Consider the following 17935-nt stretch of genomic DNA (forward strand, 5'->3'; position numbering starts at 1 on the left):
CACATCAATTTTCTAATGCATTGTACCCACTGACACAACAGACATTTATTCTCTTTGGACAAACCCTGACATTCTTACTACACTCAAAAGTTTTGCTGCCCCACCTCTGTTGGTCAGGAGTGTGATTTTTTTGTGCTGACATAGGTATGCTGGCAAAAGTGTGGAGTCGGCTATACAAGCAAAAGAGTCCTTTTGACTATATAGTGCGTATTGCTTGGTGAACTGGTATAAGTTTACCAGCAAAAGGAATGTTTTGCTGGTATTAACTGCATCTCTATGTGGGTGAGGTACTCTTTTCCTGAACTCAACTTCTGTTGGTAAGAGAGACAAGCTTTGTGTAAGCTCGACAGCTTGTCTCTCTCACCAACAGAAGTTGGTCCAATAAAAGAGATTACCTAACCCACCTTGTGTCTCTAATATCCTGGGATCAACACGACTACAACAATTCTACACTAGGTTAACCTTTTAAGTGTAGACTATATAAGGCCTAGTGTTTGTAGTCATTCAGTCACTTAATTCAAGGCTGAGTAGAAACTAATGACTTCAAGTTTGGCCCTTAATGAGTTTATCCTGAGAGTGTGACCAATAACATTTGTGCTTACAAGTGCTAAAAGATGGCTAATCAATTCTCATGCTTCAAGACATAAACTGACCACCACCCAGCCAAGAAAGGGATTTCTTTGCATCTATGTACAGCATTTCATTATTGGCTATGTATATTAGGGGTCAAGGGTGGTGGCTCAAATACTGATCACTGCCAAGGCCAGATATTGGTCTTGATGGACCAGAGTCTGATTCCATTGGCAAAATCTTGTGTTCCAGTCTTCTGCTCATTTCAAATGGCATGATTAGATTGCTGCAGCTGATTTCAGGTCTGATCCTCCTCCCTCTGAAATAGACAGAAGTTTTGTCACTGACTTTAATGGCAGCAGGACCAGACCTTTAGTTTGGCACATGCAACAAATTAAATAGTGATAAAAGACACCTTCAGCAATAGTAGTTAGGAGCCTGAGATTACTTATCTTTGAACCCCAGTATGACACTCCCCTCCTCTAAGTTTAGTTACACTCATCTCAGTCACACACTAGGACTAGATCTCAGGATGTAACCAGTGCATGCTCTGGTTTTAATAAAAGGGATTTTCTCTTCTCCTTATTGCAACTAATTGTCATCTGCAGTACTTGGCTGCACAGCACTAATGATATAAATGGATCCAAATCTTGAACATTCTGTAGGGGATGAAAATCTAAACTCTTATTAAAACAGGGCCAAATCCTGAGACCCTTACACTCAGACAAAATTGACTTCAGTGGGAGCTACCTTGAGTAAACACTGAATCAAGGCCTCAGGATTTGGCCCAGAAAGGGTTCGAATAGCAACATTTGCAGACCACTTCTGTAATCACTACCCCATTTCCCAAGATCAACATATTGTGCTTTGCATTGGTGAAAACTGGACAACACCGGTAATGGTATCTTTCTGCTGCTGTGGGATGAGACTGACAATGTTGCTCCTTGCCGCATTCTACTTAAGGGTTGGAAATAAAAATATATAACCCCACCCTAGACTCCAGTTCCTGCACTGGTAGGCCCAGGAGCCTTCCTCTTGCTCCTGCTACACACAGGTCCTTTGACACACTGGAGCTGAGGTGTCCAAGAGTGTGCTAGGTTGATGAGGGATTTCCATTCTCATGGGAGTATGGGCCATTTCTAACAGCACATTGCACTCTGGGGCATCCCAGTCCTGAAGGGGTAATGTGCCAGCGCTTAGCACAGTGGGATCAAGAAGAATGTTTTTTGAGTAGATGTAGAGTGACAGGTTACTGACGCCTGGGAAGACTCCACCTGAGGAGGATTTTTGTGGGAAGGGTTAGTCTACTGGTCAGGTCCCTTGAAGAGCCAGGAGCAATCTACATGACTTCCCCTTAAGATGAGGTGGTGGTGGGGAGGGAGGAATGTCAAACAGAAGACCACAGGTTCTTCCCCTGCAGAGGACAGCTAGGGACATCTCTAGAATTGGGGAGCTCAGCCCTTGAAAGGGAGGTTACTATTTGGAAGTGGAAAGAAGGTCCTACGGGGAAGGAGAGTCAGCTCTGTTTTGGGGAGAGGAAGGACGACCTTGGGGTAAAGGCAATGGACTGGGGGGCACAAGATCTGGGTCCTATTCCTAGAGTGAGACTTGGTCTACACTACCAACTTATATCGGTATAACTGAGTGACGTAGTTATAGTGACCTAATAAACCCCCAACCCACACATCCCCTGTAGATATAGCTACTGTCTCTCGGGGAGGTGGAGTACCTACACCACCGGCAAAGATCTCCTGCCCCAGCTCCAGTGTGCTGTTGCAGTGCTGTAGGTGTAGACAAGCCCTGAGAGGCACAGATGATGCAAAGCAACATCACTCTCTCTGTTCAGGATAAGGGACTAAACTTGTCTTCCTTTCAAGTCACACTTGCATTTGGCTCTGATTTCCCAGATGAGCGGTGGTCCTCTTGTTCTCATCCTGTCATAGGGAAGAGGGCATATTAGCTCCTGAAATCTAGGAAAAGGTGATGATAGCATGGAAAATAAACCAAACAGACGAGTAATGTCAAGAGTGGGTCCCTCACCCTGTATAGGCTGACTGTGGATCCTGAGGCTCTGGATAGAAGCAGCTCTGGGACAAGGAATAACAGAAACTCCTCAATTATATGTTAAAAAGAACACGAAAAAGATCTGAAGACAAGTTGTTCCAGGGTCAGACCTTCTCCTTCAGTTCTCCTGGCCCCAGTGCCACAGCAGCAAGCAGAACAGTATTGAAAATGACTCATTGCTCTCTCCACTGATAAGGGGGACGCAGCGACTGAATCCTCCTTCTCAGCCCTGATTTTCTAGTGACACTTTTTCTGCCATAGAAAGGCATATGGGGGCCGTAACCAGAGGATATGTCTACACTGCAGTAAAAGACCCACAGGCATGGCTGCAGCTGGCCAGAAAGTCAGCTGACTTGGGCTCACGGGGCTACAATTGTAGTGTAGACTGCCCAAGTCTGGGCCCTGGTTATCCAGGAAGGGGGAGAGTCACAGAGCCCAAACTCCATCATGAGCCCAAACATCTACTGCAATTTTTAGCCCCACAGCCCAAGCACCATGAGTTCAACTCACCGACTGGGCTCTGAGATTCAGTGCTGCAGGTTTTCTATCACAGTGTAGACGTGCCCAGAGAGCCTGAGATCTGCCTTCATTGCAGAAGATGGGAGAAGAAAGAGAAAAGAGGGTCGCATTCAAACTAGTGGGGAGCTGGATTAACATCCAACTCAGTCAACAACTGCACAGCAACAGCACAGCTGGGGATTTCAGACAAGTGCATCACCAGACTGTCCAATGTATCAGGACTTACTGCATACACCAATAAAAGGCATTGCTCTATCTCCCTCGTCCACTTCATCTGGACGTTCACTATCGTTATTTCTCACAACACATATTTTCTGTAAACACCCATTCCTTTTATCTCCTCCCAGCTGATTGATGGGGAGGTGGAATCATTAATTACCAATTACTAGTTAACTGCTAGTGCTCTCTCAGCCATTCGAGCAGATAGAGAGGTTTTAAAAAGGGAAGAAAAGTGAATTTGTTATAATTGCTAGAAAGTGTGGCTAATAGCAGCAAAACCCATGAAATTCACCACCGCCAAGGTGGAATTTAACACATCACCCTCTGTCTGTCTGTCCCCAGCGTGCCTCAGGCTGTTCACTGAGAAATTAGATGTGAAGGGCTGGCCTCTAACAATCCATGGGCAAATTGGATGGGTGGGACGGACGAGGGGGAAGGAGAGGGATGGCTGGGGGTGGGGTAGTGGAAGGTGAAAGTCAGTGATGTGTACAGCTCTGTGCCCAGCACATTTACAGCAGTGGGTAAAGATCATATTGTACCTGACTCTAAACAGGAGCTGCACCCAGCATCTGGAAGGTAATGCATATGGCCTACGTCAGTGGATATGGGATGAAGGGAGAAGGGGAGGAGTATACACAGCATTTATTTTTGTCTCTCCGATGAGCTGAGCTCAGTGCTTTTAACAAAACAACCTTTTTCTGGCCAATTTCATAGCATGTGAAGAGTTTTCAATGACCATTTCAACCCTCTCGTGGCCTTTTAGCAGCTAACACATAGCAGGACTATGTGCGGAGTTGGCCCACATGCATACCTTATCACATTCCCAACTTCTTCTGAACCACTCACATGTAGTATTGGCACAATAAAGATCAGTATGTCAGCAACCCTGTGGCCTCAGTTGTTGGGGTTGGATCCTATAAAATTCTGAATGGGCTTTCCCCCCTGCAACATCTTCTGTGCCAGTAGGCTTGCCAGGTTCCAAGTTACCGTCAGGAGTGCTGAGACGCAATAGACATCCAGATGAGGAGTAATGATCCTTTTGGGTAGAGGTGGCCTTGAAAGTCACATGTGTTAAACCTTGTCACTGCCATCTCCAGTTTTGCTTGGTAGCCAGAGGTTCATTGGATATAGGCCCCCGTGTACCCCACAATTTCATGGCTGTGGAATTGGTTGCAGAATTATGTGCCAGAGCATGAGCCTTCATTTTTGTTTTTAAAAAAAGACTGTTTCTAGCCCTCATGGTTGTTAAGAGAACGTTAAAAACATGAACTGGGTACAACTGAAGCAGCGTGGTCTTCCTGAGTCTGCAAGCAGCCTGAAACAATGGCTCAGAGAAGTATGAACTGCAGTATATTCATCTCAGTGGGGTGTTACCTCTGAAATCTACAAATAGCAAAGTCAGCATTTTAACTATTTATCATTTCAGCAGAGACTAATGTGCTTATCCCAAACTGCCTCCTGTGCTTCCTCAAATGCCAAAAGACCCAGCTGCCCACACCTCCCTTGGTCACCTTAGATACTAGTATTAGCGCTGCATGTTTGTATCTCTGGAAGAATGAAAATGTGGGGAAGACCTACAATTAATGTAATTTAATACAAAATAAACAACAGCTGCTACTATCCTGACTATTCATTAAAATCCTGCATTAAATTTTTTCTAATAAACCAGACATGTAACTTCTAGATTGCTATGGAATCCAGAGACACTGACATATAAAATTTATGTCCAGCTTGCTGGTGAGTACTCAGGGCCCTGATTACGTGCACACAGACCCACCGGCAAGGAGCAGCATGCCCGCAAGGATAGAGCACACTGAATCCACTTGCCCCTAGAGGAGGTGGCAGGATTACTCCCTTTGAGGTCTGGAGCAGCACACAAGGGTACTAATGAACACTCCAGTATCTAAGATAACCTACCAGCAGTGTCCTGGCTAGACACTGACTTCAAAGATCTCAGAAGGGACTGAAAGAAAAGAAAATGCAAAAGTTGCTCTCTAAGCAGAGCAGACACTTCGCAAGAACTATATTTAGTGGACTGAGCAAAGAACTGGGAGTGAGGACAGAGAGATTCTATTCCTGATGTTCCCACTGACTCAATCTCACCTTGGGCAAGTTACTCAGGCTCTCTCTAGGGCTCGGTTTCCTCAAACGTGGGGATGTGAAGCTAAAATCAACTGATGTCAGTAAAGTGTTTTGAGATCCCCACATGAAGTGCTAGAAAAGTGCAAAGTATTGCTATTATTCAGAAAGGCTCCCCAGTGAGCAGAACTTTCCACATGTTGGTTCAAAAAAATCCAATTTCCTCTCATGCTGTAGCATAAGGAAGAGCTTCTTGACAGCTGCTTACTACCGCTCAGGTGCTGCAGCCTTTTCGCTTGCACTTTAAGTGGACAATTTTGGTTGCTGTTTCCCAGGATATCAGCTGTCATGCTTAGGTTTGTCACTTATTAAACATTCTGTTCAGATATTCATAGCCCAGACCCATGTGAGAGGCTCAGCAGCAGGCAGAAGTCTACGGGGCTGCTGAGCCACAAATTGCATTGGTCCCCAAACCATCTGCTTGTTCACAAAAAGCAAAATCACTTTTGGGAAAACAGAAGTAGCTGAAAGAGTTAAACACAAACACGTTGGTTGGAGATGGCCTGTTGCTAACAGCTCCATGAACTGTGAGGCAGTGTGCTGTGTCCTGGTCACCCGCCTGTTCCCACCTCAGAGGAGGCTGCATTTAAAAGGTGCTATGTGTAGTTTATGGTGGACTTTGAGACCGTGGGGTGAAAAGGGCTCATGCAAATCCAGTATAGTATATTACAGTATTAACTTAGGCTTTGCTTCTTCACAGGTTTGTGGATTGAGCTATCTGGCCAAAGAGTTATGCTTGTGAATTGGAGAAATGAAGCTGCTCTTCCCTTCCTTCCCATACTCATATCACCCCTCCCATCCCCTCTATAGTATGCACTCACTTCTTCCAACTGGCTAGTTAGCATTGAGACAAGAAGGGAAACACTTAACGGCCACTTAACAGAGCAGGCTGAGTTTGGGCTCAAAGGCTACAGTCCAGAGTCAAATGCAAAATGTTGGGGCCTTAGGCTCTTTCAAGTTTTCACAGACTCCTGATGTTAGCTGCACTGTTTTCCTGTCAGCCCATTGTGTTTCCCAGACACTGCTCAGCACTCCATCCCATTCAAATCCACAAAAACACCTTTTTGAAAGGACTTTACAGATTGAATGGGACATGACAGCACATACAGCTTCATAACACAGCACCCAAGAGGAGAGTAACCATAAAGCACAACACAAAAGTTGTTTTTAGGTTTTCACCATCTATTATAGAAAAAAAGAAGGGTCAAACCCAGAGCGACATATCCTAATCTTTTGGATTTTGGGGGTTCAGATAAGGTAGGATGCTGATTTTCTTTTTGTAAACAAATACTCTGTATTAGATCTATCTTACAAACTACAGAATAAGTCAGAACATGAACATTGAATCAGCTTGCAAATTCATTAGTTTAGCTTCTGATATCAGCAGTGTACATCCACGTTATAGAATTGTTTCTGTATAAGACTCTACTATATCCCACCAAGGTTACACTGTCATAACATTAAATCAATAAACAACAAAATAAAGCAGTCGAAGGGACAACTCACATGCATAGCGCTAATGCATATGCTTAAGATTTTGCAGGCACAGAGCGAAAGTTTGCTGGAAGGACTGGGAAGTGCTGTCTACAACATCATTTTATGGACTTACCCCACAATAGCATCATTTTTGGATAAAGATAGTCAAGATACCTGGGAAGATTATTAATAAATCAGATATAAAATTTCAATCAGAAAATAGAATACTTGGGACAGATAACTGAAATACACGATTAAAAAGTAAAAAAATAAAACTGATTAGAAAGTTTTGTCTAGCTGGGAAATACTTCATGGAAATTGGCCTTGCCACCCAAGTCTAACACAAACTGCTTATATTATGTGTGGCACGTGCAAGAAATGGAAGAACTCACACATCATTTTCCCAAATACAAAAAAGAAATTCATGTCCATTTGGTCTTCCCTCCTTGATTACTTTAATGATTCTACTCACCATCCTAAAAAGCAATGAATAACTGACATTTGTATGGTGTTGGTGTCATTTCTTAATCCCGAATAATGTGTTGTCTCGCAGCAAAAGGGAATAATACGAGAATGAAGTCATACATAATGGATTTCGATAGAGGGTACCTGCGATATTATCTCTGTCCCCAGGCTATTTCTATACTTAAAACACTACCGCGCTGCACTTGCATGGCTGTAGCTGTTAGTGCAAACACTCACTATAGCGACAAGAGGGCATCTCCCATTGCAGTAGCTAATCCACCTCCCCAAGAGGCTCTAGCTAGTTTGACAGAAGAATTTTTCCATCAACATAGCACTGTCTACACTGGAAGCAGGTAGATTTTCCACACCGCTGAGAGACATAGCTATGCCAATGTAAATTTTCAGTGTAGACAAGCCCTTGGGAATTAAATAAAAGTTGCTGCTGTTCTAAGTTTATTATTATGATGGAATTCTCTTACCAATATATTTTATTATTTTAAAAAAGAGGATTCCATTTTTTATCTTTGTGTATTTACATATGTAATTTATATTTTCTCAGCTAAGAAAAGAACAAGGCCTGACTGCATCTACCATGTTATACATATACTGTATAAGACAGGAAGCCAGAATTAGATACCCAGAAAGAATACAGGCATTCCACAGAAGGAAGGAGTTGAATGCAGAGAGACGGAGGATGTATTTGGAATCCACAGAAGAATCTGACCTGATGGACTGAGTTACAGGACATATACCTGTATGTCTCAGAAGAAGAAACTGAATGCAGCAGTAGACTCACAAGGTGCATCCTAGATGACTGGTTCTGAAACTAGGAACAAAAGTTATTATGGGATACATATATTCTATAGGGAAGCTGAAGCCAGTAACAAAAAGACATAAGATATATTCACTGCAGGAAGGAAGCACACTTCAAACAGAGTGGTGTCACATATATACTGAAAGAAAAAAACCCATTCAATTGACTGGAGAGATTCCCATATTTGCTCTCACACCCAGTTTATCAGCACCTGATGGCAAAAATGATATCTGTGTCAGTAACAGAAATTCAGACAGGAATCCCTATGTGTTACCAGGAATAGAAAGCAGAGCCTGTGAGATTTCATGGATTCCTGAAGTCTGGCTGAGGGATCATACAGCCTATGAATTCCCATGTATTTGGACAGCCTTACCTGACTGTTGCTCTGTCTCTTTCATGAAGAAATTTGTTTGTATAGATTTCTTCCCCCTGCACACCTCTAGTTAGTAAGTTCCTCATCCTTGTGATCACAGGCCTGGGTGCAAACTCCAGGCAGGAATCGCAAACCTAAGGCTCCCTCCCCCTACTCCAGTATATTGTGAAATGTTTATGACCAGGATCTTATGGCTCTGGAGGTGCTGAATAGCCTGTTTTCTCCAAGTTTCAACTCCTGATGGGCAGCTAGAGACCAACTTTTAGCCGGTTTGGTCCCTAGTTGTGCATTTTATTACCCAGTTTGTCTCTTCAGCTCACATTTGTAAACTCCCGAGTAAATTTCTCCCTGGTTAACACTCTGGAGCTCAAAGAACTTTTCATGTTTTTATTACATCCTTAGTGATTAAAGGGAAATTTAAACCTCAGAATGTCCCCTGCTGTGATTATAAAAGCACAGCATCATTTTGGGTAGACATGTTTTCAAACAATAAATTAAAAATTAGCCCTCCTAAAGTGGACAAATGTTTTTAAGTTAAGTGCGGGATGATATTAACAATAAATAAGTTGCAATTCCTTCATAGATCACTGGGTGGCATGTGAGTGAGTGTATGGGCAGTTAAAAAGGTAAATTTTAATTGGACTGAGGGCAGAAGGGGTGTGAAATGGATGTATTACACTAAAAATATTAGACTTAATCCAACTTGTGTGCTTCTGCTAAGAATATACCGAGTTCCAATCTGACATCTACATAAGGAATCACTAGCACGAAAGTGTTGCCCACCCATGCGTCTGTGATGAGAAAGTGTGTTTAACTGATCAGCACTTTAAAGGCTGCAATATCTTATCTTCTGCAATAGGAACACAGATTTAAAAAACAAAACAAAGGTCTAAAAGGTACAATCAATGGAAACACTCAAATTCTGTGCTAAAATTCCAAATGGGAAGGTAGGAGAGGACTGAAATTGGAACTGGGTGTGGTGAGTTCTTTCTAGGAAATGGCTTATGTTCAGCTGTATGATTATCATTACTGGACGGAAGTGGTTTGTTATGGTAAATTATACGAAAAATCATAGCCTGGTATAGGAAGAGCCAGCATAAGTGAGCCTGGGGCAAGCGCTGGGTGTGCAAAGAGAAACCGCTTGCTTTACCCACCCATACCACTAAGCTGTGTGTAGAGAGGTGCTTCGTGGCTCAGTCTCAGTGGAGAGACCAGTATCCTTGCAGTGTGGCTACAGACTCACCGGTGAGGGGGTCACAGCCTGTCTCCTCAGCACTTGCTTGCTTGCCCGCCCTTTTCAGTACCTTGAACATTTTTCCCTCTAGAATGAAGGAGAAAAACAAATTTGCCATCACACAGCATACAAAAATCGATCCAGATGCACATTTCCAGGTATTCAGACAAATACACTGTACCTGCACCACTGTAAATACACATACTCACCCCTCACATTGCAGCTCCCCCACATGTAAGGATGCCATTTGTACTTCTGGACATACATTTAGACATACCAGCAACAAGCATAGGCACATACACAGACACAGCAACATGATAATTACTAAACACACAGACATATTTCTTTTATTACACAGACATACATGTGTACACACCTTCAAATACCAGAATGCTTATATTCAGACACATATATCAACAAGTAGCATTCTTCTACTCACACATCTGGGCTTTCATTCTCTCTCTCAGAGGTGCACATATAATCAATCTGCATGGATAAACTCTACGTCTATGATTCCAGAACTTACTCCAGGGTATTTCTCTAGTGCACATGCAGAGCAAAAGACAGTGAATGAGCTAGCAGGTTAAAGCTGCCCTTTCAAATGACTTCTTGTTTATTCTCCATCCACACTTGATGCCCTGACTATAATGAAGCTGAGTTTAAAAAAACATGTTCAAACAGGGTGATCAGATGTCCCTATTTTATTTGGGGCTTTTTCTTATATAGGCCCCTATTACCTCCCACCTCCCGTCCCAATTTTTCACACTTGCTGTCTGGTCACCCTATATTCAAACATGGTTGATTGTTGTTATTTATTTAGTGTGTGTGGTTGGTAAGCATGATGCTTTACATTAATGTCCATGCCCAGAGAATTAAAAATCTCTAGACAGATGAACAATAGAGATGGCAGCAGCAGAGGCAGAGGGAGGAAGAGAAGAACAACAAAAACCAGGGGAATGAGAAGAGCTTGTGGGACAGCATTGTTGGATCATTATTACATCAGAACTGGTCTTTAGCATGCTTTGTCTGGCTGGTGTGGATGGTTACCACCATATTTATAATGATGCTCAAGCTTGGGTCTTTACAGGTTTTAATCATGGTTCTAACAATTTAAGCGCTATCCACGCAGGCTATTAAAACCATGCCAGGACTGGGTTTAAGGGGAACTCTTTAAACATGTTTCCCATATTCTCTTTAAAGACCAATTTAGATAAGGCCTTTGTGGGCTTAGTCTCTGTACCTCTTAATAAGGTGAACCCCATCTGGATTTAGAATAACCAAGAGCTGAACCAAAGCAGTCTTAAAAAAGGGAATGTTATAGCAAAGCTAAGAGTACACTAGCCTTTTGGGAGCAATCTCTACTATTTTGCTACTACTGGTGCACTCCTACTACCCTAGTGGTAGCAGTCACTGGAGCATTAGCATAGACAAGGCACCAGTTTTTTTTTATCGTGGTGTCCTCTAAACCTGCTTTAAGCTGCTCTGGCTGACTGACATGGTACTTAAAATGCTGGTGGCTAGTGTGTTCTGCCCAGGGCAGCCCAGAGCATTCAGGGGCCCTGGGGCAAAGTGGGGGAGCTGCGGCGCTTGTACTCACCTGGCGGCGTTCTGGGTCTTCGGCAGTATTTCAGTGGCAGGGGGGCCCTTCAGTCGCTCTGAGTCTTCGGCAGCACTGAAGGGCCCCCCACCGCCAAAATGCTGCCGAAGACCCGGAGTGACTGAAGGGCCCCCCCCCCCATCGAAATGCCGCCAAAGACCTGGAGTGACTGAAGGGCCCCCCACTGCCGAAATGCTGCCAAACACCCGGAGCAAATTAAGGGCCACCCGCCAAAATGCCGCCGAAGACCCAGACTGCTGCCGGGTCAGGACTTGCAGGGCATTTCACTGGTGACGGGCCCTTCAGTCGCTCTGCGTCTTCAGCAGCACTGAAGGGCCCCCTGCCACCAAAATGCCGGCCAAAGACCCAGACCACCGCCGGGGCCAGAGCTCGCGGGGCCAGGGGCAAATTGCCCCACTTGCCCCCCACTCTGGATGGCCCTGGTTCTGTCTACACTTTCTCTACCAGTAATGGAGCTGCAGCTGGGGGAGTGAAATGGTGGGCTATTTCCCACATAAGTATAATACAGACAAGGCCTAAGTAGTTTGGCATAACAGGAACTGCTGGAGGAAGTTTCTTACCGTTTTTTCTTAGAGCTGAGGCCATTCTCTCGGAACCCCTTTGCAAATGGATTGTTATCAATCTTCAGCTGGGTAACCTGTGGTGGGCAGATAACAGAGGGAGAGAAGGAAATGGAAAGGAGAAAGAGATGGAAAGATGGAGACACAAAGAGAAAGGAAGAGAGGAAGAACAACGCAGAGAAAAGGAAAGGAGAGGAAGAGAGAAAAGACAGAGGAAAGGATGAGAAAGAGGAAGAAGGGGTAATGAGAGAAAGAGAGAAGTGGAGAGGAAGAGAAAAAGGGGGACGAATGAGTGAGAGGAGAGAGTGAAAAAGGCCATGTCAGTTATGTGTATTGGTGAAATGGCTTCAGAGTCAGACCATTCAAAAATGGAGGTTATTTAAGAAGCAAGTGGGACAGGAAACCAGAAAGAGGAAAATAACGGAAACCTGGAAGATGAAGTTGGTGAAATCAGGGCACAATGCTGTCCTCAAAGGCAAAAGTCCACATGATCCTATTTCCCAAGCCCTTCACTTAAAACCAACAGGCTGGTTTCTGAGAGAATGAAAATTTTCCGTATGACCATTAGAAACTTCATGGGTTTTCTTATTTTTGCTACTACAGATTAAGCAGGAAAAAGCAGTCTCTCTTGTTCTGGCACAATTATGTTCATGTCACATGCAAAGGTTGTGGGATATATTGTATTCTTTTTATATTTAGAGTGAATTTGGTGCTCCCGATTAAAGTGAAGAATAGATAGTACATGCTAGAGTCAGCTATGGTGCAGACATGAGCTGTACAAGCCAATACACCACAGTCCTGATGATGTTATTGCACCCTTGCCTATTCCTGTACTGGGTCTCTCTTCAGACAAAACCATGGAAAATTATGGAGTATTTTTTGTGATGTGGGCAAATGTCATTAGCTACATTACCAAATTCACACTTTTAAATTTGTGCTCAGAGCTAGGATTTGAACCGAGGTCTCCAGGGTGTTAACTAATAAACTACTTTTGTGTATTCTTAACTGCTTTAGCACCAGAGTACCCGAGCCTTTCCCCATCATACCCTCAATTTCCACCTCTTAGTGCTAATACTCATTTTGCTTGAAGGAAGCTTTATTTAACCCTGAATTGCCCCAGGTTCACAGAAAGTCACAGACAGAGAAGAAGGAAGGAGTGAAAGAAAAGCTACCTTGGAATTCTGATAGGCCGTCACAGCCATAAAAGTTGTTTCTGGGAACACAAAGGTGGCCACAGCATTCCAGGGCAGGGTGAGTGTATGTGCGCTGGTCAGCACCACATGGCATCGTGGCTGGTATTTGTGCATTGAATGCAATATAATCTACAGCCAAAGAGAGAACAAGCAGTCAGGAGGATTTGATAACCATCTTGAACTCTGTCTGGCATCAGTGTGGTGAACTCCATGTTCCCGGAAGAGTCACCTGGAAAGGCTTCAGAGGCAGCAGCCTGGTGCACACCATCACTTGTAAATAACTGCTCATGTGCCAGTGAAATACAGATCACATTAGATCTAAAGGGAGTGGAAGTGAACGCCACCCCACACATCACCCTGAAGATATGACTTAAATAAACAGAAGTCTAGAATAAATTTGAAACTTAGCTCTATCCATGGGTCTGATCTTACACTTGTTGGTTCCTTCCAACCTCTCTCCCCTGCCCCCAATCTCTTTCAGTTGAGACCTCCTACTCCTGACCCACTTGCCCTTCCCACTCACTATAGGTAATTGGGGGCGGAACTTGTCTACTTGTGCTAGTTCATCTCTCTGGAATTTCCTGCAGAGCTGTACACTGAAGTGAAAACCTTCCATTTCACTTTAGTGTAGAACTATCTCCACATCGGTGGAACAGATGGGAATATGAAAAATGCTACTTATAGAAAAATAGTTCATATGATATGGGAAGAAAGTCTACCACAAATGATATGTTTTTAGTTCAACAAGGGAAACAGTAAAGGCCAATGTACTGCAGGATGCATATTGGAAAGTAATACATGGCAGAACAGAGAGGTAGCAAAGCATTCCTCTATGGCTTGGGTGTGAACACACCTCTAGGAACAGGTCCAGGTCCAATTCTGAGCATCTCACTACCAGAAATTTATTGCCAAACTGGAGAGAGGCTGGAAGGACCATTTTATTAGGAGAGATTAAAATAGTTGATAGCTTGATTAAGTGATGGTTATGGTGTGAGATAAGAAAGGGACGTAACAGTGTACATATAAACACCAAAGAGGGAGAGGACTATCTTAGGGTGCTACAAAAGGGGGGACGGTAACTAACAGCATAAGTAATGATGAAAATGAGACAGGGAAAATTTAAGATGAACATCAGGAAAAACCATCCTGGCTGTGAGGTGTTAGTGTGCGACACATTCCCAAAAGAAGGGGCATGGAACTTTTAAAAGTAGCCTGAACAAAGCAGCAGTAGTAGGACTGTAGGGAACAAACCTGCCCTGGTAGGGAGATGGGTGAGGTGCTCTAACAGGCCTTTCCATCACACATAATTCTGATTAATATTAATATAAGTTCTGGGTACATGAAAGAACGAATATTATTCTCCTCGTTGTGTATGAACAGCATGTCATGGCATTAGACAGCTCCATAGTGCAGTGCTCCCTATAAACCAATGGTTTGCAGCACCACACATTTATTCTATGTACAAGTGAAATGGTCAGGCCTCTCCTTACATGTTCACACTGCTCCAGAGTATTGTTGGTGATCTTGAGTCTCTGGAAGGAGACTGGTTCTTTCATCCAGTGGCTGCCAGGAGCTGGAGAATCTGGATGGAGGTAGAAGTGACTGGGGAAATGGGGATCAGCTTTTCCGACTGCCTCCCAGTGGCCACAGTGCCATTTATACCGAGCGTTGTCCAAAGGTACAATATCCACCAGCATCAGGTAGAGAGAGTGAGGGTTCAGGCCGGAAACAATCACTTTGCAAGGTGGGAACATACGTCTGCACAGAGGGAGAAGGAAGAGAGCAGAAAGAGATTTCACTGTATGCTTGATGTTTGCCCTAATCTGATACCCCAGCTCTTGAAGGAAGTGCAGTTTCTTGGAAGCTCAAGTCACTTGCTTGCACTGATAAATACAGCAGGCCAAATTCTGCCTTCATTTACACCTATCCAACCTTCGTGAAGCTGTTTACTGTCTCTGTTGAGGGCCAGTGGGACTGCACAGGGATAACAGAGGGCAGAATTTGTCCTGCTGTGTGTAATGAAAATCAAAACCCCAGATCAGATAATATACTGCAACAGTCCATATCAGGATCTGGAGAGCTTGCATAGGGCATATAGCTGTAAAACTATTTAAAGGGAGAGTACTTGCCACTCCTTTGAAACAACACAGTGAGGTTGCTACCAAAGGCCCAGCATAATATCCATGCTTCTGCAGTGCATCCCAACTACCGTCTTGGTCACTGTCCTCAATGGCGGGGGGGGAATTACTGTTTTTACTGGATCACACAGCATGGAGCTTTCCCTTTAGTTCACCTTGAAGAGCTGTTATCCAGGAATCATCTGACCCTCAAGTGAATGGCTTGGTCAGGGTGGTGTGCACCTTGCACACTCAGAGCACACTTTTTATTGTTATGCTGGACGTGTGAACTCGTCACATTCATCTGGTGACCCTGGTCACTAGTAAGCAGAAACAGCACTTGGCTGGCTTGACCCAGAGAACATTTGAGAGACAGAAAGGTAAAATAGTAGCTTCAGCGTTGCACAGCAGACGGAATCAAAGGTGGGGTTTACCTTGAGTGGGTGGGTGAGTGTGGAAAGTAACACGTCACAGGCATTCTTGGCAATACACATTTGCTCTCACCTCCCAGATTTGGTGATGATCATTTCAGTGCCAAGTGTGTAGAACTCCTCCCACAGTGCTTTGTTCTCCAGAGAGAGATGGACCCTGCTACAGGAACCATTTATGGATGGAGGGAAGCAGCCCTCACTATGGAAGGAAGTGAGTTGCGAGCTCTGAAGGGGTATCATCTGGAATTGAGGGAACAAGCCTCGGCATCTGCTGCATGGGGGGACAGGGTCACAGTCTCACAGGAAAAGGGGAGAAAAGCAAAAACATTAATGTATGTTCTAGAGAGCAGCCCACACAGCTGGAACAAAAGCAATCCAGCTGCAAATGGACCATGTCAGAGGAAGGGGAGAATCCCTGCCAAGAGAGCTGTGCACTTTACAGCTACGCACAGTCACCTCCCCATCTATGCTTGTTGGCTGCAAGCACTGTGGGTCTCTTTGCAAGCACTGAGAAGCTTAGAACACCAATCCCAAATACTCTATTCCCAAGCAATCTGGTGAGCGGTACTGGCCACCAGAGTGACCGACACAGCGAGTTCAGGCTACCTCCTGATGGGACTGCTGCAAGCCATGATTCCTTCACATCAAGGGCAAATGAGCTTGCCCACTGAGTCCTTGATACAACTACTGAGAAGCAACTAGTCACAATGCTAGGGGAGACATGGCAGCACCATGTTAAACAGGCCATACACATCAACCGGCCCTGTGCTGAGCAAGGCCGCTTTCCCCACCAACCATCGTCTGCCCTACTTCCATTGACAGCGGTTTTGTTTCTCTCTTGGGTTCATTCACTCACAACTATCTTTTTGGTGCTTCAAAGCAGCCCAGGATTTTCAACACAGCCCCAACGATACCCTGAGAATTCTGGGGACAGAGGGAAGGTAACATGGGAAAAATGAATGAAACAGAGAAATACGTGCTCATTATTCAACCCCCCCAAAAACAATCCCATTCAACCTGCTCTAGGGCCAGCATTTTTGTGTGAGAAACCTTGCTACAAAGGGCGTCCTAATGCCAGGCTGAGTGGACAGAACCAGGAAGGTCACTCCAAAGTCTGCAGCAGGGCCTTTTGCTTGGTCTCTACGAGAGGAACATGACAAATCTACTCAGACACAGCCTGGGGTGACAAAATCATGAGCCTATTCAAGCACAGACTTGCAAGACTATTTTAGAGGAGGCAGAATGCTCACAGGTTAGGATCCAGGATTGCCCGAGCCATTTCTTACCTGGCATCAGCATTGGTGCCCTCTGTTGGTGGCCCAAGCTGCAGCTTTCACCATGCTGGTGCCTGTATCGGCACTGGTGCCTTGAGCCACTGATATACAGATCCCTTGAGGAATGAAGCATCGTGTAAGAACCTGGAGAGAGGCAGAAGGGCTCGGACTCCAGTGTTTGCCAAGAGAGGCAGGGAACGGCTTATAACTTGTGCAGGCAAACCTTCAAATTCGCCACAGGAGCAGAAAGGGTAAGAGAGGGAGAAGTGAATGAAAGAGAGATGAGAAAGAGAAATAAGGGAAAGAGTCAATGAAAGGAGGCAATAGAGACAAAATGATAAAGATCCCGAGGATGTATACTGGCAATGCAGGCTTCTCTCTGCCTTTCGTATCCTTTCCCTGAACTTGGGGGTCTTGCCATTGGCTTTTGTATCCAGCACAGGAATGCCAATAAGAAAATCCTATATTTCCACACTTCATAATTCACAAAACCCCAACTGTTTGCACCCAAGGGAGGCATGATGCTGTTTGAATGTTTCTAGCTTCATATTGCACTCCCTCCATCAGCCCTGCGATTGGGCCAGAGATGACAGGTGGGTGCCACATTATTGAGCAGGCCAGCACCCAGAGAGGTTTCAGTCCCCCTGAGGTGGCTCTGGAGGTATTAAAGCTGGAAGCCATCCTGTTAAGGCTGACAAAAGATTGATCCAGGGATGAATTAAGCTATTTCATTGTCATTCCAAAGTGTGATGTTTACAGGCTGCTCTTCTCACAGCTTTCAGAGAGCTTTAGATGGCTCTCCAGGGAGGAGGGGACATCAGTTTATGCCAACATCCTCTCAGTCCCTTTGACTCCAGCACAGCGTCCAG

General features: G+C 44.5%; 2 protein-coding genes and 1 long non-coding RNA gene across 6 annotated transcripts in view; all 3 read right to left on the bottom strand.

Annotated features, from left to right (window-relative positions):
- LOC127035018 (T-box-containing protein TBX6L) overlaps positions 1-13307 on the bottom strand; it is a 32171-nt gene extending 18864 nt beyond the window's left edge. For 2 of the 3 annotated variants that reach the window (XM_050924497.1, XM_050924500.1), the window contains exons 1-3: positions 13224-13307; positions 12052-12128; positions 9883-9960 (exon numbers count right to left, since the gene is read on the bottom strand). In XM_050924497.1, the coding sequence (XP_050780454.1) occupies positions 9883-9960; positions 12052-12076 (103 nt within the window). In that variant the 5' untranslated portion in view covers positions 12077-12128; positions 13224-13307. Of the gene's footprint in view, positions 1-8204; positions 8279-9882; positions 9961-12051; positions 12129-13223 lie in introns of those variants that run through there. The other variant, XM_050924499.1, reaches the window with a different exon arrangement.
- On the bottom strand, positions 338-3342 carry LOC127035063 (uncharacterized). The gene is made up of 3 exons (XR_007769550.1): positions 3145-3342; positions 2304-2504; positions 338-889 (listed from the first exon to the last, which is right to left on the bottom strand). It is a non-coding gene; the product is annotated as an uncharacterized LOC127035063 (long non-coding RNA).
- A 1497-nt stretch (positions 13308-14804) lies between the features above and the next one.
- The window catches only part of CABIN1 (calcineurin binding protein 1), a 244437-nt gene continuing 241306 nt past the window's right edge, over positions 14805-17935 (bottom strand). Inside the window, exon 37 of one of the 2 annotated variants that reach the window (XM_050924449.1) lies at positions 14805-15002. In XM_050924449.1, the coding sequence (XP_050780406.1) occupies positions 14901-15002 (102 nt within the window). In that variant the 3' untranslated portion in view covers positions 14805-14900. Of the gene's footprint in view, positions 15003-16085; positions 17211-17935 lie in introns of those variants that run through there. The other variant, XM_050924450.1, reaches the window with a different exon arrangement.

The sequence above is a fragment of the Gopherus flavomarginatus genome, chromosome 15 (genome assembly GCF_025201925.1).
Source record: "Gopherus flavomarginatus isolate rGopFla2 chromosome 15, rGopFla2.mat.asm, whole genome shotgun sequence".
Lineage (NCBI taxonomy): Eukaryota > Metazoa > Chordata > Testudines > Testudinidae > Gopherus > Gopherus flavomarginatus.